Source organism: Aulonocara sp. 'chitande type north' Nkhata Bay, linkage group LG11, assembly GCF_057382095.1.
Source record: "Aulonocara sp. 'chitande type north' Nkhata Bay isolate Kocher_YH1m ecotype deep benthic linkage group LG11, A_spYH_male_GT1.1, whole genome shotgun sequence".
In the NCBI taxonomy this organism is placed as follows: domain Eukaryota; kingdom Metazoa; phylum Chordata; class Actinopteri; order Cichliformes; family Cichlidae; genus Aulonocara; species Aulonocara sp. 'chitande type north' Nkhata Bay.
In genome coordinates this window covers 22,557,084-22,579,552 of record NC_141354.1, presented here as the reverse complement: position 1 = coordinate 22,579,552, position 22,469 = coordinate 22,557,084, and the positions used below count along the sequence as shown (strand labels likewise).

The window sequence follows — 22,469 nt, the reverse complement described above, 5'->3', positions numbered from 1 at the left end:
CCCAACTCCCTGCCCACTACCAAACCCACAACTGCTTCAATAATAGAAGCCCCCCCACCCCACCCCAGCTTTCATTTCCATGACAACCCACAGAGGACAGGGAGAGAGAGGAAAATAACAGAGGCAGGAAAAAGAAAAACTTGAATTATAGGGGTGGGAGTGCCTTCCCTCGACCTCTAGTTCCATTTAAAGGGAGGGAGACCATCACTACAACAGCCTGAGTTTCAGTGAGGTTAAAGTGACCAGCCAAGAGAACACCAGCAACATCACCGCAAAGTAATCAGGAAGGAAAGGAAAGGAAATAAATGAAGGGAAAGGAAAGCTAATTAACGTTTTTTTAATAACAGAATAAACAAAAGGGGAGAAAAGGTCAACAAAAGTATAGAACATTCTAAAATTATGCTGCACTGGCCAAAGCACATAATTAAAATCATTTTTATATTCATCACAGAATTATGTAGTAATTTTGAAGATACCTCTGATATATACTCATCAGCCACCACATTAGGCATGCCTGTTAACTTAAACTGAACACTGAAAGTTTCATTCTTTCCCACTGCATATTATACCCAATGATCACAATAATAAATGATATTAAGAGTCACATGAATGATTTGCCTTCACACTGACCCCCTCCCCAAACAACAGACACAAACAAAGAGTGATATGCTCTTCAGGTCAAGCTCCAACTGAGCTCTGTGACACATACATTTACACACATGTTCTTACTCATGCTGATGCTCACAGGATTAGTTTTTTTAATGCAAGTCTCTAGATTAGACAGGATTAATCTATACTGATGAGAGAACATTTCTGTCCAGCTGTAACTATCACAGCTGTCTGTCTTTTGTGTCCATGTTATGTCTTTTCTGTAAATACTATAATAGCTTTAAATGCCTTACAGGCTGGCCCCTGAAGCAACAACACTTTGTCTTCCAGTAAAATTGCTTCTAATATTATTTCCTCTTCCTGAGGTTCAAGAAAAAAAAAATCCAGAGAAATACAAATACTAATCAACAGTTGCAAGTTTACATGAAAAATATATATCTATGAATCACATTTACTCTATATAAACAAATTAATTATCGACAATTATCAAACCTCCCTAGGATAATATGAAGTAAATCATGCTATTTTTGTGCAGGTAAAAAATACACAGTAAAGTGTCATCATGAGTGTAACAGAAATGCAAAGAATGTGCTCATAACCTGTCCATGTGATCACATTGCACACATCTACTGCTCTTTGAAGGGAACGTGTGTTGAGGAGACGTGATCCTTTCATGCATCTAGTACTGTATACATAAGTGTGCGCGCACCTGCAGGCATGTAAGCAGTTGAGTGCGCACTTTAAACAGACTTCAGGGAAAATAACAGTAGTCAGCTTGTTAGCGAGCTCTGTTGTTAATATGTCATAAAAAAAGTGATGAATTTTTAACTAACCTCCGCTTGAAGTGGTGCTACATTTAGAAACATTATTTATTCTTCAGTGCAAGCGCAAAATGTCTGACTCATGCTGCATTTTTAATCATATCTCACAAGAAATGGTCAAATTTAGCTCTTTACCACGCATGCATGCTGCTGTTCAGGACGGGGGGTGTGTGTGTGAGTGTGTGTGTGTGTGGGGGGGGGGGGGGGGGGGGTGTTACCTGTCCTTTGGGGGATGGCAAACAGGGTGAGCTCAGTAATCCCTGGAGCTTCTGGGCCTCCCAGTGTGTCGTCCTCAATCCCCCCCCCCCCAAGAGCCTGCCAAAATCCCCCTAACAGTCCCTGTTATTTGCATATCAGTAGTTCAGCTCCACCTCCTGACAGAACAGAAATGAAGGGATTAAGAAAAGAGAAGAATGAACAGTGATAAGGCAGCACAAACATGATTCCTTTAGAAATGCAGGAAGCACAGACTAAAGGATATGCAGCAATTTATAAGACTCATTTGAGAAAAACAGAATTAGATTTATTTGCCAAATAGGGGTGTACAGATACAAGGAATTGAGCTTTATTCATTGCTCTTAATATACTTAACAGAATAGATAAACAGACAGTGCAGAAATAACAACACAAATAGTATATTTCAGATTTATATGACTGTCAGTGTGAATAATGAAAAACATAATGTAACCTCGACTTTACTCTCTCCACACACGGCGTACTGGCTGATTAAAGCCAACAGTTTGCATGCTATTAGCTGTACAATCCTAATGCTACTGTGATTTAAAGCTTATTCAAACAAGCGAGACTCAGGGGGATACATTCACATTACATCCAATTATGTGTATCAGGAAATGAATCTAATATGGCCCCTGCTGCCTGTGTTGTTTCTTTAAGGCAATGTGACTCACTGTTAAGAATTCATGTGAGTGTTAGTGTGCCAGACATAACAGCAACCACCTTTTGTCATTTTACCTAAAAGAAATACATTTGAACACTCAAATCTCAAAAACAGATTTATTTAAAAGTCGAGGTGAATACAGAAGTTATAAATACATATATTTTAAATATCAACTATAAAGAGAATCCTTCTTTGTGTATCTTGCATGCTTTGATAAACAAATAATAGGTAGCAAGGATCTGGAGATAGGAGATGGTCAAATCTGTTAAAACTGGTTGATAATACTCGAGCAGGGCGATTACTTTTCTCTGAGGCAGCATCCAAGGACACAAGAGAAAGATGCCTTACTTGATTTACTGATACACCTTCCGATTTGCTGAGCCCATTAAATTAGTCCAAAGGTAAATCAGAGCTTTTGATCTTTACTGCCAGACAGACGTAATCAGTATTTTGGCCAAGTCTGTGAAGAGCTTTTCAGACCTTATGACAACGAATAAATGAAGCATATCATAAATCTGTGAACACAGGAAAGGGAAATGCCAGTTTTGAATTATAGTACGAGTGATATATGAGCTACAGTGGATTTTAATTAGTATCTCGGTAGTGTTTAATATTGCAAGTATACCATAGAAAATTGTAATTATAGTTAGATGTTCTGATAGTGGATTCATCCATTCACATTTTTTGCATTTTCTTTTTATTCTTTATTAAGGGATTTTCTCTTAAACTCTATGCAGGAGGTATCCACAGATCTCCAGAGAGGACTGCCTTTCCATTCTGACTTTGCAGATTGTAGGTCAAATACCACATTTGTTGTGTATTGCATATTAATGTATATCACTCTGTGGAAAATGCTTTTATGTTTGCTATAGAGGGTTGGACTTAAAAGCAAATACTAGCTATTATTTGGCAACATGTATTTTTGCATATCATTCGAATAGTACTCACAATAGTGAGTACTATGGCTAGCAGGAGCCAGCCCAATGCTTCCACTGAAGTCACATCCCTACTGAAAGAGAATGGAGTTAACAAGCATATGACATTAAACTGCCTTTCTGTCACTCCTATTAAAATAAAGAACATCCTCAGAATCTCCTCATTCTTCTCTAAAGATTGTTTGCCTAACTTATTCTGAAATGTTACACTCCTGATCTTTTTCTTCATTTTTTAAGTCTCGTCATTTTACTCGAGCCCAGTTTCTCATGTCTAGACTTAAAATTTAACTCTTTTTCATAAACTGAAGAACTAAGTACTAGACAGCATGAAACCACCCAGAACAGCAAAAAGTCATACAATAGACCTTCTCAGACACATGCATCACACATATCGACCAACACACAAAGTTCACGTCACTGTCTCTAAGGAGACGTCAACACAGTGAAAACAGATGAGGAAACGCGTGTGGAATTTAAAGACTGTTCACCACTACATCACTTCTTCCATGCTACATCACACCCTGAAAAAAACCTTCTCCCTGTTAGAAACAAAGGACTGTGTGGAGATAACAAGCCAGTCTGAATGACTGTTAAAAAAATGCTTCCCGTTTATTATTTGAATTAATTTATAAGGGCTTATAGTACAAATAACATTTGTTTTCCAAACCAGGAATACAGGTTAGTCTTATACATAGTCTCCAATAACTTCAAATCCTGCTTAGCTTTCTGTGAAACAGGAAAACAGCGTCACTAGATGAAATATCTTCTGAAGATACAATTAAAGCTCTACCTTCTGACACCCAGATAAAATGTAAAAACATAATATAACAAAATAAAATTTTGACATGACTTAGCTTTTCAGTAAAAAGCTTCTGATGCTCCTTTATAGTACATTCACAGTTTAAAAATGTTTTCAAAATTTAATCTGCTTTACATCAGCAACCTGAAATGCCTCTGTTCCTCCAGACCACACACAGGGCCAGCCCGTCTATGAACCTGCCCTTTGATGTGTAACATCAGCAGCCATTAAAGAAGGGTGTCCTCACTGTCCTCATTGTGCGTGCTGAGCTGGGTCTTCCGGTAAGCTGTTACAGCTGCCCAGATTCGACACAGCATGCCGCCTCTGCAACAGCAACAGTGGACTCACATTCATGTGCAATGTCACTTTGCTTAAACTTATGATGAAACTTAAAATAACGGTGTAGACTTCGTGCTTTGAGGGGGTGATGCGTGGAGGCAGCTCACCTTATTCCACAGTACATCAAGTCATCCTTGGCGGCCATACGGAGGAGACAGTCCAAGGTGAACTCATGAGCGAGCAACTGGAAAACAGGATCACAGAGGTGTGGATTAATACCAGGTGGATGAGTAACACGAAGTAGCCTTAGGGGTGTAAAAAAAAAAAAAGGCAAAGTTGAGCTTTTGCTGAATTTACCTTGTTGATAGTGTCTTGATCTACGGGGACAGTCTTTAGCCAGCGCGCTAAGGCTTTCTTCTCTGGTCTGGAGCTTTTCTGTGAAGCCAACTCCACATCTATAATGCACAGAGTTACAACCATTAGGTTTTCTCAGACACTCATAAACACATGGTGTATTTAATGGTGTTAATGTTACACACAACAAAAGCGTCTTCGGCAGCCAGCCCGTATAATCATTATACAAACTAACAAGTCAAGTTTGAGCACATTAGCAGCTGATCTGGCAGCCAACGCCTCTGACAGCAACTAGCCAGGCAGAAATCCGCCATCAGCCTGTAGCTAAGGTGTGGTAGGGATTGCTTGGCGCAGATGTTAAGAAATAGTAATTAGAATCACTGAGTGTACTGATAATCCAAAGAAGGCTTGGTCCCTTCCTATGATACTGCTCATGTCGCAGCTTGTGTTGATGTTTGTCTGATAAAAGGCGAGAGAATAACTTCAGTGCTCCTCAAATAACTATTAAACATCTTTGTTTACTGTCTCATATCTAGTAGAAAATTTTTTTTGCAAAACTTGAATTAATTTTCTAGGGTTAGAGGTTTGATTGTGGTGTACAAACAGAATATTCAAATATTCAAGAAAATTTCATCATCTAAAGGAATGGTTCAGATTCAAGTCTAATTTAGTTCAGGATATAGCAAATCAGGAGAATACACTTCAGTGATATAGCCTTTTGTAAATATTTCAAATCAGGAAAATAAAGCAGGCTGCCTTTATTTTGCACAACTCATCTTGCAGAAAAGAGTGAAAAGAGGTGAGTGGGGAAAGAAGTGCTTACTGTAACACAGCAGTTACTGTGCTAGTATTGTAACAAGTTTTGGCATTAAAACAACATTACCCTCATTGACTGATTCTTTCCTCAGTGCGTCTATTTGCTGTTGTTTTCTCCAGAGAGAGTTCCTCAGTAGCTCCTGATACTCTGTCTCCTTCTCGCTTAGATGATTCAGCAGTCTGAAACACAACACAAATAGCCTTAACATGCAGCAGAAAGCCCTGCAACCCAAAATTAAATGAATCACTGTGTACACCTAATAGGAATGTTAGTCACGATTATTCTATTTTACAGGAAATATGAGGGGGATATGAAAAGAAAGCTGAGAAAACAAAAAATAAAAATTTATTTTATGTATGTATGTAGTTTGTTCAGAGAATCTAATAAACCTGTAGATTCTCTGAACGATAAAGGTGACAGGCGAAATAAACCTTCTGGTCTCCAGTCGCAGATCTCTCAGGTTCTCGCTGAGTGGCCAGTTGGTGTTAAGGTTGAAGTCTGCAGGTTTAGGGTTGGCTCTAGGCAGCACATCATTTGCTGGATCTGGCTGCTGTGTGTATGCTGGTGCCACCAGCTGGTCAGGGACTAGAGCTACAGGAGTGTCTGGATCGGCAAACAGCTCCTCAGAGGTGTTGTCCTCACTCTCGAATGAGGACTGCAGATGGAGTCTGAGTTCTGAAAGGCAAAGGGTAAATTAGTATCAGAAAAACAGATAAGTAAGAAATATGAATAAATTAAAAAAAATCAACAGGCAAGAAAAGAAATAAATTTAAATGTAAATGAAATAAAAATACAATGAAATACAATGTTCCTCTGGCAAACACTCTTACCACTATGTTGTTGTTTCTTTCTACTCAACAAAAAATGTTAAACAGATTATGGAATGAAGCACATGCCTACTTTACCTGGCAGTAATACAGTTATGGCATCCTGTACTGCCTGTCTCAGCAGATTGTCCAGAGCAAACATCCAATGAGGTTTAACCTTTTGTTGCTTCAACACTTTTTTCACCTATGGTCAGAAGGCTTTGTATGAATATAAGGAGGCTTATTCTCAATTGTGATGTAATTGCTAAATAAAAAAATCTGGCTTTGGGCTCCGAAGTAACTTACTGCATCTTGGAAGTTAAATAGCACCACCTGTAGGCTGTTCAGAGGTACTGAGGCAGCTACGAGCGTAGCTCGAAGCTCCAGCAAGCCGCTGGTAAGCTGCTTCCTGTCCGGGGAATGGATGTTGTCACGCAAACAAATAACGAGTTTGGTGATGTGGTCTGGAGTGATCGAGGAGCCATCACCATACTTTTAACAGAGAAAGGCAGACTTTAAAATCAGGATACATTCTGCAGTTCTCGTTTTCAAAGTATATAAACCCATCTACTTCATCTCTCTGTAGTTCTTTTCAGCTGGAGAGTAATGGTCTTTTTCACTGTGATCTGTTATTGATAACAATGTTCCTATTAATGGTCATTTCTCCTTTAGTAATGACAAAAATTTCAGGATTATAAGAAAAAAAAATGCTCTGCTCAAAACAAATTCTAACCTAAATGCATAAAACGAGATACACTAACATCTTTTATTAACTCTTATTGTAAAAGTATGGTTTAAAAATTGTGATGCAAAGAAAAATCTGAAGGTTTTTATAGAGGAACAGTACATAACTGGAAAGAAGTAGATGGAAAGAAAGGAAAAAGAAACATAGAAACTTTATTTATCCTCAAGAAACATCTTATCAAACATAAGATAATAATATAAGAGCATTTAAGGACCAAAACCCTTATGAGGGAAACTCCCACAGGTTTTAGCTAAACAGGTAACCTTAGCTTGTACATTCTTTGGCTTTACATTCCTATTTCTCTAGTTTGCAATGTCGGTGGCGCAATACGTGTAAGGCAATATGTTAATAGTAGATTACAAAGGAATCGGTTCATTTGGTATGGCCTATACACTCACCAGGTACTTTACTAAATATGTTTGCTACTGCTCATTTACTCAACTATCTAATCAGCCAAACACATGTCACCAATTCAATGAACTAAGGCACACAGAAATAATCAAGATGACCTGCTGAAGTTCAAACCGTGCACCAGAATGGAGAAGAAAGGTGATTTCATTGACTTTGAATGTTTTTAAATGTTGTTGCCAGACACGCTGGTGTGAGTATTTCAGAAACTGCTGATCTACTGGGATCTACCATTACACTACCATTTCTAGGGTTTCCAGAGAATGGTCAGATAAAAAGAAAATATGTGTAACACGAGACAGAAATTGGGCAGAAATTTTTTGGTGATGCCAGAAATTAGAGATTGACCAGATAGCCACAACAGCAAAAGACAGGTACCACTTCTGTCGGCTAAGAACAGGAAACTGAGGCTGCAGTTCACAGTAATTTTTCTGCTTTGATATTTGGATTTTAAGGTCAGAGTTTGATGGAAACAACATGAAAGAATGTGTCAGTGTCGGCCAGATATTAATCAAATAGAGCACCTTCGGAGGGGACTAGTATCACAGAGTCCCACAATCCCGTACTGTCAACGTGTACCTAATAGTTTAAACATGCAGATATTGATAAGCTTTCAAATACTCTATTATAAAGAGCTATTCATTATTAGAGAACTAAAATCCATCTCAGTCTCAGAATTGAAGAGCAATTCTATAACAGAATTTGACAGTGCGGTAACTTTTCTTTACCCACCTGAGGCACAGACTGTTGTATACTAGACACAACATGGCTTATGTAGTCAGTGAGAACTTTGTGCAGCGTGGCTCTCCTCTCACTGTCCTTTCTCAGCATAAAAAGGCCAGTACTCTCCTCTGTTGAGGATGGACTGCTCATGTCTGATGTGGAGTCATCTGGTATTCTGGAAAAATTGAATGCAAACAAACATAAATGGCACAGATAAGCCACGAACATGCTGCAATTGTCAGGGTCTGCGGAGGCAGACCGTGCGGAAACGTGTGTGGTGGACCCAGGTGCGAACACAGGCGAGGATGCAGGAGTGGATTTAAACAAAAGCGAGCCGTTTATTATGGCTGATGAAAAGGAACAGAACAGAGTGAAGGCAGCATAAGAGTAACCGTTCAAACGAAAACCTAAACTGGAAATAAACTAAGGAAAAGCTATGGCTTGGAATACGGAACACAGAGGTGGTAACACAGACGACGCGACACAGACTGTATGAAACACAGAGACTAAATACACATGAGGGATGATCAGGGGAAGTGGATGCACACGGGGAACACAGGTGACACTGATAATCATAACAAGACACGGCAGGAGTGAACGTAACACTGATGGGAGATGGGCAAAGTAAAACAGGAAGTACACAGAGGTTCAAACAGGAGGGGAGAGAGCACGGGGAGAACGCAGACATAACGGGCTGGGGAAAACATAGAATAAAACACAAAGAGAGACGAGGGCTCATAAATACACAGAGGGGCACACAGGGGGTGAGAGTCACGAAGGGAAAACACATAAGGAACAACGTAACAGATCAACCCAGGAAGCATGGCCTAAATAAAGAACAAAATACAAAAATACATGAAAACTAAGAATACTGGGCCCACATGGCCCAGGACCATGACAGCAATAACCATTGTATGATAGAAAAATGTAGATATGGCTATCAGTAACACATCAGATGTATTATTTAATAATGGCATGGGGAATTTTGCATTATAGCCTTTTTTCACAAGTTATAGGACTGTGAAGAACGAACCTCAGTGTGGTTTACCAGTAAAGTAAGATTCAATACAATCATAGTTTGCGCACAAATGAAAAGGTTTTGAGTTTCTTTTGAGGAATAATCTTACTCACAACAGGAAGCTGTTGGTGCTCGGTGGGCTCTCTGAGATTTCTTCTGCTCTGAGAGAGGACTGCGACCTCGTCAGGTCCAGAGAACAAGACAGGTCAATCAAGTCAGAGTAAGAATCAGTATCCTCCACAAGGATGGAGATAGGCACAGACATACTGCGCTGATAGTCAGCTGTAAGAAATAGGGTTTAGATACTCTGCATCATTGCTATAGAAAGCAAAAATGGGTAAGAGGTGAAATGTGTGTATTTTAAGTGTATTTCTCACTTATAGACAGGGATTCCTGAACAGCTTTAGCTTTTTTCTTCGTAGACGACTTTAGGAAATGGTCCTTAAGCAGTTCTGCTGCTGTGGCTCTTTCATCTGGATTTGGCACGAAACAGTTCATGATGAAACCCTTGGCCTCATCTGACATGCACTCTGGAACCTTGGGGTGGATCTTAAACATGCCAACCTAGTTGGGAATTTTTAAAGTTTCATTGAAACATTCTGCTTTGAGATTCTTGTGCTGTGCTAGCTCTTACGCTATGCTGATAGCTCTCTTTGTCTGGGTTCATATGTATTAGGAGGATGAGTTTTGAGAAAATTACACAATTTTTGTCATTCTGCTTCTGGACCATGTTATTGTGTGTCACTGACTGCAAATGATTTTCATCCAAGTGTTAAAAAGGAGTTTGTATACTTAACTTATGTTATTTTGTGTAAGCACTTGGTCTGATAGTGGGGGGACTATATAAAAATGTGCACCACTGTCAGGCTGTACAGAGGCAAAATTACACAGAATTGTGTTGTGCAAATAATTATACACCTAAAGTGTAACTGAATTTAAAACTTTGTATATCTAATCAATCTAATATCCACCTGGTACTTGTAAAAACTAAATAAACAATGATCATGAAATGTAAAAGTCTTCAAAGGAAAAGTCTCCCGAATGTTCCATGAAATATAATTCCAGGCATTCCACAATGCCGCAATCTGCCAAATTTCCTTATGTGTAAAGTCCACTGTGAGCATTTTTAACTTACGTAGAAAACACAACTCCTTTTTTTTTACCTTGAACATGGCTGCCTGGGGACTTCCCAGCTCATGAAAGGGTGTTTTGCCTGTTGCCATTTCTATGATAGTGCACCCTAGAGACCAGATATCTGCCGGCTTCCCATAACCCCGAAGTCCTTGGTCTATAATCTCAGGGGCCATGTACTGCAGAGTTCCTATTGAAAATCCACCAGAAAAGTGAAAGTTCGACTACTGTGAGGAGTTCACGTGTAAAAATGTTTTAATAATAACAATCTTTTAATAATGTCATAACTGTCAACTTACCAGTAAATGTTTCAGTACAGGGGTTAATCCCTGCTAACCGTTTGGAGGTTCCAAAATCAGATATCTTCAAAACTCCACTATAAGTGTTGATCAGTACATTGTCACCCTGCATAAGGAACAAAACCAGTGAATACCACAAAGCTAAACTTTAAGACACAGTAGACCAGAAAACTATTTGCCACGAAGCCAAAGGTGATCTGCTCACCTTGATGTCTCTGTGGACTATCTGATTCTCATGAAGGTACTTTAGACCCTCAAGTATCTGCTTGGTGTAGAAAATGATGGTGGGCTCGTTGTCTTTCAGAGGACCCCATTTCGAGCGCAAAAGAGAAGACAAGCTACCTGTAAGAGGAAATGCATAATTTCACAAGGTGACCCACGCCATTGATTTCGAGCCACGTCCCACACGGTCACCCGCTCACGCACTGAACTAAACCAGCGCCTGACAAGGTTATTAGTTTTAAAAAAGATGCAATAAAGATGCACAACTAAAATAACTGTTTCTCCATTACATTTGGCACAATCAAACAAAGCAATGGATTAGGACTGTGCACGTTTCTAATCAGAGGTTCAAGATGTTTTTCACACAATCACACCATTTTCTGTAAACATTTTCCTCCACTGAACAGGATGTCTTCAGAACCACCCACTTCTTTAAAACTGGCTTCCAGTAGATGTTACATAATCACACATGCATTACAATTCTGGTCACATGATTTCCCTGAAGCCCACGACAAATAGCACACAGAAAGCAAGGAAACAGACTTATTGGGAACATCAAGGCTTGTGTGTGTTTAAGAATTTCTCAGGAACCTGTGCTTGACGCCATGTCTCTGATTTCCCAAACCACATCGCTCCACCCCGTGACCTAATTTCATTACGTCAGAGGATAATTAGCTTTCTTGGCTGCTGCCTCAAAGCACATTGTGCGCTGTCTATCTTGCGTGCTGCACAATATCGTTTATTATTTAGTATCTACTGATATCTACTGCTAGCTAGTTTATTGTGATGGTGCCATTTTTTTATTATGTTGCTCTTTGTTGTTTGCTTTCTCTTCTGTTTTTTTTTCTCCATACAGGTGACCCAGGTGTTTTGTTTTTTTGTTTGTTTGTTTGTTTTTTTCTTTCTTCTCCCCCTTCTCACAGTCTCTTCTCCCCTTTGGTTTTCTTTCTCTCCCTCTCTTTCTTTCATTCTTTCTCCCTGTCCTATCCCCCAGTCATGTCTGTCCCGTTTGTAGCAACTGAAAATAAAATAAATTCATAATTATAATAAAGGTCAATCAAATGGACCAATATGGCAAGGCCATGATGATCCACTTGGTAAAATAAATCCGCTTGGCATCTTTCTTGGCCTTAAGACAACAATTCTGATGGCTAAAGATCCAAACGGGACACAAAAAAAAAAAAGAGGATAATTATTTGCTTGTTGATTACATATGAGCAAACTGATTAATTACACATTTACATTTGTGATAACAGCTCTTTCCACAAACAGATGTGAAATTTAAAAAAATCTAACAAAAACTTTTTTGAAGCTTTGATTTATATTACAGTAACGATTTAGTAATGACAGGCACTCTTATTGCTAGGAGTGTTAGAAGATCAAATGTCATCCTTTTACCCCCAGGTACTTCTTCCATGAAGATCTTGATGAAACCATCCTGACTGACAGAGCCCAGGTACTGGACAATATTCCTGTGTTTAAGCCTCTTGTGCAGAGCAATCTCCTCATGCAGGGGCTGAGAATACCTAATCAACACAAAAGAATAAAGGTGCTGCTGTGAGATTGTTGTGTTTGTACAAGTGATTTGCATTGTCTAATTTAGGCCTCTTTTCATTTCCATCATTAAAAAGGAGTTATAAACAATATACCACAACTAGGTTTGGATTTTGGATGTATAAACAAACTATTTAAAGGGACTTAATCGCTTAAACCTTTGCCTTAAAAGTTTGCAAAAGCAATAAATATTTTGCTACATATAGAAGGTTTTTTTCCACGTCTGTCTAGAGTCGACAGTGTATTTTTCTTTTCATGTGGTTAACACTACCTAAACGCTATCATATTATTACTGTAACTGAGCAGATTTTGTTGACTACAGCGTAATCTGAAAGTGTCAACATCAGAAGGGTAACATATGTGTTTTCTTACGTGCTGTCCTTCTCGGGGATCTCTTTGATGGCGATGCGTACTTGGTTGCTCAGGTCCCTTCCAGCATACACTACACCATAAGTTCCTTTACCAAGTATTACCTTGTCACCATTCTCATTGGTCTCATAGATATACTGTAGAATGAGAATCAGTAAGAATCAGTATAGAGTGAATGGAAACAGAATTTTAGGAACTTAAGGAGACCTTCATTCAGAGGTTTAAATAAGGCAAAATGCGACATCTGCTAAAGGTTTTACTATACTCATGAACTCACAAATACCTGATCAATATTTAATGCAAATATGTCATCTGTCAATAACATGGCAGCAGCTCATTGCATTTTATTACGCAAGCATGGTGAAAACGACATGATGTAGTAGGAAATGAACACCAGAATGTGGAGAAATTTAAGTGACTTTAAAAAGAGCATGGGCGTTGGTGCCAGAAAGGCTGGTCTGAGTTTTCCACAAACTGGTGACGCACTAAGATTTTCCTCTTTAAGGCTTACAAAGAAGGATCTGAAAAAAGAAAATATCCAGTGAGTGTCTGTTCTCTGGATAAAACGCCTTGTTGATGCCAGAGTTCAGCAGAGAATGGCGGGATTTGCAGAGATGGAAATGACTACCTGCTGAAATTCAAACCAAGCATCAGACTGGGGAATATATGTCATATAAGTGATTTTGAAGTCAGTATGATTCATATTTAGACCAGCCTTGTCTGAGTATTTCAGAAACTGCTGATCTATGGGGATTTTCCTGAACAACCATGTCTAGTTTGCACAAAATGGTCCAAAAAAGAGAAAATATTGAGTGAGCAGTAGTTCTCTGGACAGAAATGGCTTGTTAACGCCAGTTGTCAGAGGAGACTGTCCACACTGTTCTGAGCTGATACTAAGGCAACAGTAACTCAAATAAAAACTCACTAAAACAGGAAACTAAGAACCGGAAACTTAGACTACACTTTGCATGGGGTCCCCACCTTAAATGAATCAAAACAGCATTTTGAGCATTTCTTCCCACCAATGTTTTTCTAGTTTACCCAGTTACTCTCTCACTAGTACTACTTACTACAAGAAACATATGAGTTTCTTTTGAATGCAAAAGGCAAGGATGCATCTTGCCTTGCACCAGTGATTCAAGCTGGTGGAAGTGATTTAATTTTTTTTTTTTAACATATCTCAATGCACTAGAGCACCTTTGGGATGTGGTGAAATAGGATGTTTGCATTGTGGATTAGCCATGTGACACTATCATGTCAATATGGAGCAAAATATCAAATATATTTGCTTTGTCATGTAGAGTTAAGGCAGTTCTGACAGACATAGATTTGATATATTCTTTATAAATAACACTGGCTTTTCAAATTTTAACTTTAAACATGGTTTTATGAGAGTGAAACACACATTAAAACCACGTCTGCAAGAGTAGCTCAGTTCTAACTAAAATGGCATTCACTTTTTTTAGCACAGACCTAAAATAGAACACATATTGCATCCGGATATAGAAGGAACTGTAACTGACCTCTAGTATTTCTCCGAGTGTATGTTCTATATCTTGAACATGGTTTTCAGCCTCCTGGAGAAGGGAGTTTACCAACTCACAGAAACTAGGTAGAGAAGAGACATACATAAAAATATTTCTCACTGCAGCATAAATTTAAATATACTTTCAGTAAACATCAGCTCAAGTGAAGAGGTCCCTGTAGATTTCTGCTGAGGGATTTACTTATAAACAGATTGATAGGTTTTTGGCTGTTAGCCACACTGGTTCACACACACCAAAATACACAACTGCAAGTAGCTACAATAAAATTCATATTTATTTTCAATGGCTGATCAAATTTGAATAGATGTGAATGAGAAGCCTGATATTGTCTCTGGTAATTAAAAAAAACAAGTGATAGAAAAGGTTGATGTGAGACTGAAATTAGAAAATGTGGATATTTTGCTTACAAGTAATCCCTCATTAGTTCTATTTATCACAGTTTGTTTCATTTTAACTTAATTTGTTTAAAAGAAAACATACCAGTGAAAACAGGAAAAGCAGGATGTTATATTTGGCAGTGTGTTAATAGGAAAAAAACAAACAAACTCTATTATATGCAGCTGTGGTCAGAAATTCATTTACACTCATAATGGGCATGGATGTTTGATCATATTGGGCTTTTATCGATTTCATTAAACTATTCTGTTTTCCAGGGTGGAATGATTGCACAGCATGCATAACTTTAAAAAGCAATAAGTGGGTGCAGAAGTTTTGAATTCATTTGGGATTTTTTCTCATCCAAACAGAGTGAAAATTAAACATACAGGCTACACATACTGTACACCCCCCACTGATATTTGGTTTACCAGACACTTTTGGCACAAGCTTCTGGCATAATTCTGGCTGGATATATGACCACTCTTCCTGGCAGGAGTGCTAGAGTTCATTTGAATTGGTTGGTTTCCTGGTATGAACCTGGCTTTTAAGCCATAACTTTTCATTACGGTTAAAGTCAGTACTTTGGGAAGGCCATTCAAAAGTTTTGTCAGCCTGCTTTATCCCTTCTAAAACCAGCTTTGTGTGTTTGGGATAATTGTCTTGCTGGGACACCCAAATATGGTGAAGTTAAGGAAGGATTCCATCCACTTTTTTCAATGTACTGGTACCACTGGTAGCAAAACAGCCTTAGAGCATGATGCTACCACTACCGTGACACTGTACCACGAGAGCTGGTACAGTGTCCCTCTCCTATACTCCTACAAACATACCTCTTGTCATTGTGGCCATCTAAGTGTAAAAATCCTTCTGCAGAAGGCATTTGGCTTGTCCATGTTTGCAGCTGCAAATTTCAGCAAATCTTGAAGGTATTTAGTCTGGGGAAGGGACTTTTTCTTGGTTGGAACCCACTGAGTTCATGGTGATGTAAAACTCCATTTATTTTGGAAAGTGTTTAGTAGTTCCTTAGCTGTTCCTAAACAGCCTAAATAATTTCCTCTCATTTGAGGGTGACAGCTTGAGTCTTCTTCGGGACCATCTAAATAAGCCTATGCAAATAAGCTTTACTTAGATACAATTGTCTGAATCTGCAGTTTTTTTGAAATGGCTCCAGAAGACCTCCTCAAATAGGTTAAATCTAAAACTCTCCTTATTAGGTCGTCACTGAGCTTCTAAGATTTTCCTGTTGTTCTGAGTATTGGTCAATCCAGTGAATGCTGTCAAATAAATTCTTACTACCAAAGAGAAACTACTAGTTATAGTCAATCATGATCACTGACAAGAAGTTAAGACCTTGTTCTTGTCAATTTAAAAGACCTTCGGCACAACGTGATAAAAGATTTAAGTGCGTGAATGTGTATATGAGCCTATATGTATATTTCCCACCTTGTGTGAATTACAGAATATCTAACATAAATTCAAATTTCTTCATTCAATTTGTGATTTTTAAAAGTCATTAGAGATGCATGTTCTACAGTCATTCCACCCTTGGAAAAAGAACAGGAGAAAGAAACCATTAAAAACTCTAAATTAACTTGACATTCATGCCAGTCATGAGTGAATAAAAATTCAAATTCAAATTTTATTTGTCACGTACACAGTCATACACAGTACGATATGTAGTGAAATGCTTGAATATAAGCTTCTGTCAAAAACTATAAAAATATGGCAGTAAACAGAAAACTGAAACTTGTGTGGTAGTGCAGTACTAGATGTTACTTCAGCTGGGATGGGGTTTTTTTTCTAAATTATGTCAAGAGGTTTCTGAAAAGCAAGTAAGGACAGTACAGGAAATATGACTCATACCAAGTAATAACATCCAGTCATTGACTACTTTCATTTGCATGCCGACTGTTTTTCTGCACCCTGTACACGCAACCTGTTAGATCTTATCTTATCTAGATCTTATCAGTTGATCTGCGAGGATGTCATTCACATGATCTCACACAAGTGTTAATCACTCACCCCTTACAGTGAATCTCAGATGGGAAGCAGAGCTGGAAATCATCCGAGTTGTAGTGGACATACAGAAAGCAGCTCCGCTCATCAATCTTTGAAGCACTGCAATGAGAAAGACGTAAACAGGTTTTAATCATTCAAACAGGCAAACCTTTATGTTTGAATATGTTGAACATAAAACTGGCACAGACGACATCATGGCTGTATCTCTTAATCCTTATTTGTTCTATTGAAGGAGATAGCTATTGTTTCTAATTCAGTGGGAGCTATAGGTAAATAAAAGTAAATCAAATGTATTAAGTATTAGTGATAAAGAGCAAGGCCCCACTAGGCTCTAATAGAAAATGTGTTTTTCATCATCCCCCCTATGATACCACAGCCTGATAAAACGATTTATTGTTAAGTCACCCAGCAGATGACTTTTTCTGGAATATTTGTCTGGTAGACGGGACACAGCTGAAGTACACAGTAACACTGACCTGCAGACACAGAGGAATCAACAAAAAGGTCACATGCTCTGCTCTATTTTACCTCACTCCCCGAATTTCAGATGCTTGGAAAGTCCACTGGTTTAAGCCCTTCTGCAGAATTAAATACAAATTTAGACACAGGTTAAAAGAGTGTTTTACAGCTAATACAGAGTTTGTCACACACAGTAAACCATTTTTACATACTAATAAATACATATGCAAGAATAAAAGGAACAAATATTGATGTTTTAAATGCACAGTGGCTCTAAAAGAACATGCCTACTCACCCAGCCGACTGTACACTCAGACAGAAAACTTGTTTATTACATAATATGATATACATTCATACACACGTATGTATGACTTGTTCAAAGAGTCAAATGTATTCCAATCAGAGAGTGGCTCAAAGAGTGGGGGCCCAGACAGTTTACATACCTTTAAGCGTGTGGCGTGTTTTAGCTGGACAGTGTGACTTTGGTCCTCCTCGTTCACAGACACAATAGCTGGTTGGAAGAGTTTAGTGGGCTCCAGAATGAGCACCTGAAAAACACCAGTTCCAGTACTATCTATTTTAAATATCTACGTGGCTGTTTAATGCATTTCTAATGGCAGGGAATCTCCTGCTTTGTTACATGTTAACTTTACAATCCAAATGAGCAGAACTGAATCCTGATCAATAGTTACTCCGTGAGAAGATGAGTGTCCTGTTTATTATTTACAGCTACAGTAAGGTGTTTGGTCTTACTGGACAACAGTTTGATGAGGCAGTGGGTTTACAGGTCTGCAAAAGCAGCTCCATCCAGAAGTCCACTGTATCTTGTTTAGGAGATCTCACTTCAGGTAACTTGGCAAACCGGCGGTACAGGATGTATGTCTCCATAATAGATGCCACATACCTAACAGAAATTGAACTCGGCAGTTATTTGTTATTTGCTTTTCACACTTTTAATAAAAACAATCATATAAAAATACATGTGGCTTAGTAACTGATTAAACACCTTGATACTGCTCATCAACAATGGATGATTAAGTCTCACCAAACAGGGGCCTTGAGTCTGTAGAGCTTCTCAGAGGCCTCAATGACTTTCCTGTATTCACCTGCAAGAATGTTTGCTCCAAGGTAGAAACCTACATCCCAGTAGTCCTTCATCTTCTCCAGACTACCCTTTCTACCCAGCAGGGTGCTTAAAGTCACACCTAGACATTGACATCATAAAACAAAACAAAAGAGGTTACTAACAAATCAACAGAGGACGACCCTGACCACAGTTACAATCTCATTTATGGACTAAGAACAAAATAAATAATTGAATACAATGTAATATGCCTTTATAATACTATGCACTGTCAAAACATGATTGGCCAACAACTGAAAACAACATGATATGATGTGTACAGCATAATGAAATGCATTTTCTCACAAATGGGTGAGAAATTACGGGAAAAAACAACTTAATTTTTACTCCCTGCAGTGATAGGATCTGGTGGCTCTGTGAGCTGTGGCATTTTACTGGGACAGTTTGGGGTATATTTGACAAGTTGGAGACAAGAATAAAAGCAAACATTTCTATCCTCTCTTCCAGGATGACAATCTCCCCATTCATAAAGGTGCAGTGTTCACTGACTGGGATTAATGAGTATTACAATTACGTGACTCATATCCTGTAGCTCAGTTGAACATTTATCGCACTAATGACATGGTCTACTTTTCAAAGTTTTTGTAACAGGAAATACGTTTTAAAACACAACTAATAACTGTTTAGTATTAATCTAATTTTGACTGAGCTTATGATGAATCCTAATAATATATTTTCTGGCACTGCACATCATCTCAGACATTTAAAACATCAAAAAAATGAATTTCAAGGATCAAATTCAATGCATGACACAATAAATGGTAAATGGCCTGTATTTATATAGCGCTTTACTAGTCCCTAAGGACCCCAAAGCGCTTTACATATCCAGTCATCCACCCATTCACACACACATTCACACACTGGTGATGGCAAGCTACATTGTAGCCACAGCCACCCTGGGGCGCACTGACAGAGGCGAGGCTGCCGGACACTGGCGCCACCGGGCCCTCTGACCACCACCAGTAGGCAACGGGTGAAGTGTCTTGCCCAAGGACACAACGACCGAGACTGTCCAAGCCGGGGCTCGAACCGGCAACCTTCCGATTACAAGGCGAACTCCCAACTCTTGAGCCACGATCGCCCCAATAAATTCACAGACATTAAGTTTTCTCTGATGGAAAGGTAAAAAACAGAAAGCACCTAGTTTGCGCAACTCTATAGACGTCTCAAATTCATGGCCAGCTGCTATTAGGAGGACCACATTGTTGATGCCTGAGTGAAGAGTTGGCTCTGTCTCAAAGGCTTTCCCATACCTGGCAAGTTATATAAAAGAAACAGTCTGGAAAACATGACATAAATGCCACTTTTCTCAAATGTGGAAAACTTTGTATGGCCAAACTTGGCGTACCAATAGCAGGCCTGGTCTCTGCTGGACTCATCAGTGAACGCTGAGCTCATGAACATGTCCTTGTAGATGCGTCCACACAGGCAGTAGACGTCTGATGCCACCTTGTTCCCTGACTCCACAATTGGCAGAATTTCTTTCAAAGCCTTTTCACGATCTCCGGGCTGATTCCTCCTAGGATGGGTATATGTCATAACAGACCACTGTGATGATAAAAAACTTCATATCTTGGGTGAATATGAATTTACTAAAAGATCTCTGCAAACTGACAATGACACAAAAGCACCTAGCGTGAACCAAAGATGTCAACAGAACTATACTGACAAGCTCAAGATACAATAGCAGTCAAGTTGGTACCTGTTTAGAGCAAATATATAGTGAAACTTGATATTCTGATGCTTCGCCACCTGACACATAGGCAGGTTGTCCAGAGTCTCCACCAGTTTTATCATGGCATCGTAATCCTGAGAAAAAGTGGAAGAGAGTGAAATATAATGATTATCATGCTTGAATCACACCTGACAATTTTAATAATTTACATTGAAGTTTATTATATAAAAAATATTACTATTTACAAACAATTGTGAATAATTTCACCCCCCATAGCTATTTTTGTTAATGCTCATATGTTCACTAAACACACAATCTGATCTTCTTTGTTGATACAAATACTTGTGAAGGCTCCCAGATTGAACAGTAGCTCTTTTATAATGAAATATGGCTAAACAGATATGCAATCATATGATCATAATAATGTTAAAACTGTTTGAGTTCTGACAACAATACGCTGTTTTGTTTAATTCAATAACATAAAATAATGTGTTAATAAATAATCACTAGTTTAGACACACAGATTTAGAAATGCATACCTGAACGTCCCTGTAGGACAACAATAGGTTCATTACAATATCTGGAGAAAGCAGATCTACACTATCCAGGCGTTGCTGGATGTGGTTTAACTCCTCGCTCAAGGCTCTGCCGCTGAACCGCTCCCGTGCCATGCGAATCTCATGCCTAATTGACTCCCGGAAGTACTCACTGTCAGCAGATAGTCCGGTGTTGGTATTACATTCCACAATTTCACAATCCTTTGTAAACACGCTAAGTGACATTGCATACGTGGGAAGCTCAAGAACATGCATTCACTGTATAATAATGTTTAAATAAGTAATAATGTTTAACCACACCCTGCTAAAGTTTATGTCTGACCTGGACTGAATGTGCACATTGTTCAGCAGGTGCACCAGTTTCTCAACCAGGGGGATGAGCAGCGGCTCCAGCTGGAAACTAGGTTGCATCAGGTCTTTGATACAAGTCATCATGGCAACGTCACAGGCAAACACTTTGCCCTGAGGTGACACTACATATGGGATGAAGGTGTCACTTCCACACTGCTCCTGCAGGACAACAATAGATGCATCAAATATCATGCTGGGACAGCTTGCATGACCACAATGGAACCGCAGCATCATTTGACACTAGACAAAGCAGTCACAAGTGTGTTGCACAAATGACTTCAAGGCTAAAGCTTTGTTATGAATGCACTGAAATTATTTTAACAAGGTAATATGTACACTTATTCAATAATGAAAACATGAATTAATGGCAGCCATAGCTTGCTTTACATTGCATAACAATTGCTATAGCTTTTTAATTTTGGCTCCATCTCTCTCACTCACATTAAGTACAATGCACAAATTAAAGTTTTAACCCTAACTGGTGTTTTGCTGTTAAATAAGCTCCATCTCTAAATCAAATGTAGATACAACAATATTTTAGCCCTTCAGGAAAATATCCCACCGTAGTTGCAGTAATAAAGCAAAGCCTGTTGAACTATTTTCCATTTCCAGCACATGAGACTGTATACAATAAACAATATGTAACAATAAATGGGAGCATGTGTTACCTTATGAGCTTGCAGATCACTATCTTGCTTAGAACAATACAGAATGATGTTATTAGTCATGCTGAAACTTTCCCTCACTCCAAGATGGTAGAAAAGGGAAGGCTGGCAAAAGGAGTCGCTCATTTCCACCACTGCAACATCTGTAAGGGGGGATTATAAAAGTAAACTTGCGTAATTTGGTATAATTCTGTGCTCATATATCCGCTACATTACCCTACAGTCTGCATGCCGTCACTTGCCTGCATTGTAGAAACTATCCAGAATGTCTGTCGTGCCTTGGGAAATTCTGTCAAATGAAATCGTTTTGAGAAGAGCGTGTGCGTCCGCGCAGGCTTCCTTCAGACACTTTAGTGATAAGTTTTCTTCGGTGTGCGGCACTGACGCGTCCTCGTTGACAATGTATGCCACTGACACTGCTCTGGTTCGACTCCGCGGAGAAACGATCTGTTTACCCGAGCCGTTGCTGGCGCTCAGCTCTAACGCCAAAGAGTCCTGCCACAAACTTCCAGCGGACACCCGTACTGGATCCTTCCTCTTTGAGTCTCGCAGGCTCATTCGCCTGCGCTCTGTCGTGTACATTATTTACTTCGCGTTTGTTCCGCAGCTAAAGCTCAAAGCGTGCCCTTTAGTAGGGACGACTTCCAATAGCAACATAACAGCGCCGCTGATCAAGGTAGATCCGATCTCTTACCACATACATTCCCAGAGCTCGTCTCCATTTGACCCGCCCACGTCGGCTCTGCCCTGCTCCGCCTGCTGGTGTTATGAGGATATTCACCTATACTCTCGCATGACCTCTGCAGTAGGACCCAGCAAGTCCTTCTTGTCCTCTATGAGGAGCACGAGTCTGAGACGTCTAAGTAAAACAAAATTCTCGCAGTCCC

General features: G+C 39.2%; 1 protein-coding gene across 1 annotated transcript; it reads right to left on the bottom strand.

Annotated features, from left to right (window-relative positions):
• Window positions 1-1,961: 1,961 nt before the first annotated feature.
• Window positions 1,962-22,359, bottom strand: LOC147318937 (mitogen-activated protein kinase kinase kinase 5). Its single transcript, XM_086311142.1, has 28 exons — window positions 21,825-22,359; window positions 21,586-21,725; window positions 20,889-21,076; window positions 20,549-20,717; window positions 20,037-20,143; window positions 19,683-19,853; window positions 19,475-19,587; window positions 18,236-18,395; window positions 17,944-18,094; window positions 17,634-17,738; window positions 17,260-17,309; window positions 16,735-16,830; window positions 14,311-14,395; window positions 12,791-12,924; window positions 12,263-12,390; window positions 10,848-10,984; window positions 10,643-10,748; window positions 10,376-10,533; window positions 9,590-9,776; window positions 9,326-9,494; window positions 8,204-8,369; window positions 6,625-6,810; window positions 6,418-6,523; window positions 5,944-6,187; window positions 5,579-5,691; window positions 4,699-4,796; window positions 4,509-4,585; window positions 1,962-4,386 (listed from the first exon to the last, which is right to left on the bottom strand). The coding sequence occupies exons 1-28, from the start codon at window positions 22,162-22,164 to the stop codon at window positions 4,290-4,292; spliced, it is 3,981 nt and encodes a 1,326-aa protein (XP_086167268.1). The 5' UTR covers window positions 22,165-22,359; the 3' UTR covers window positions 1,962-4,289.
• Window positions 22,360-22,469: the final 110 nt, after the last annotated feature.

Bases quoted from the DNA above. Each gene is read 5' to 3' on its own strand.
- LOC147318937 (XM_086311142.1), bottom strand. From the start codon at position 22,164: ATGTACACGACAGAGCGCAGGCGAATGAGCCTGCGAGACTCAAAGAGG. The intron at 17,739-17,943 runs GTAAGACCAAAC...GGTGTTTTTCAG, and splicing joins CCTCATCAAACTGTTGTCCA to GTGCTCATTCTGGAGCCCAC. The intron at 14,396-16,734 runs GTGAGTGATTAA...TTCTCTACCTAG, and splicing joins TCTGAGATTCACTGTAAGGG to TTTCTGTGAGTTGGTAAACT.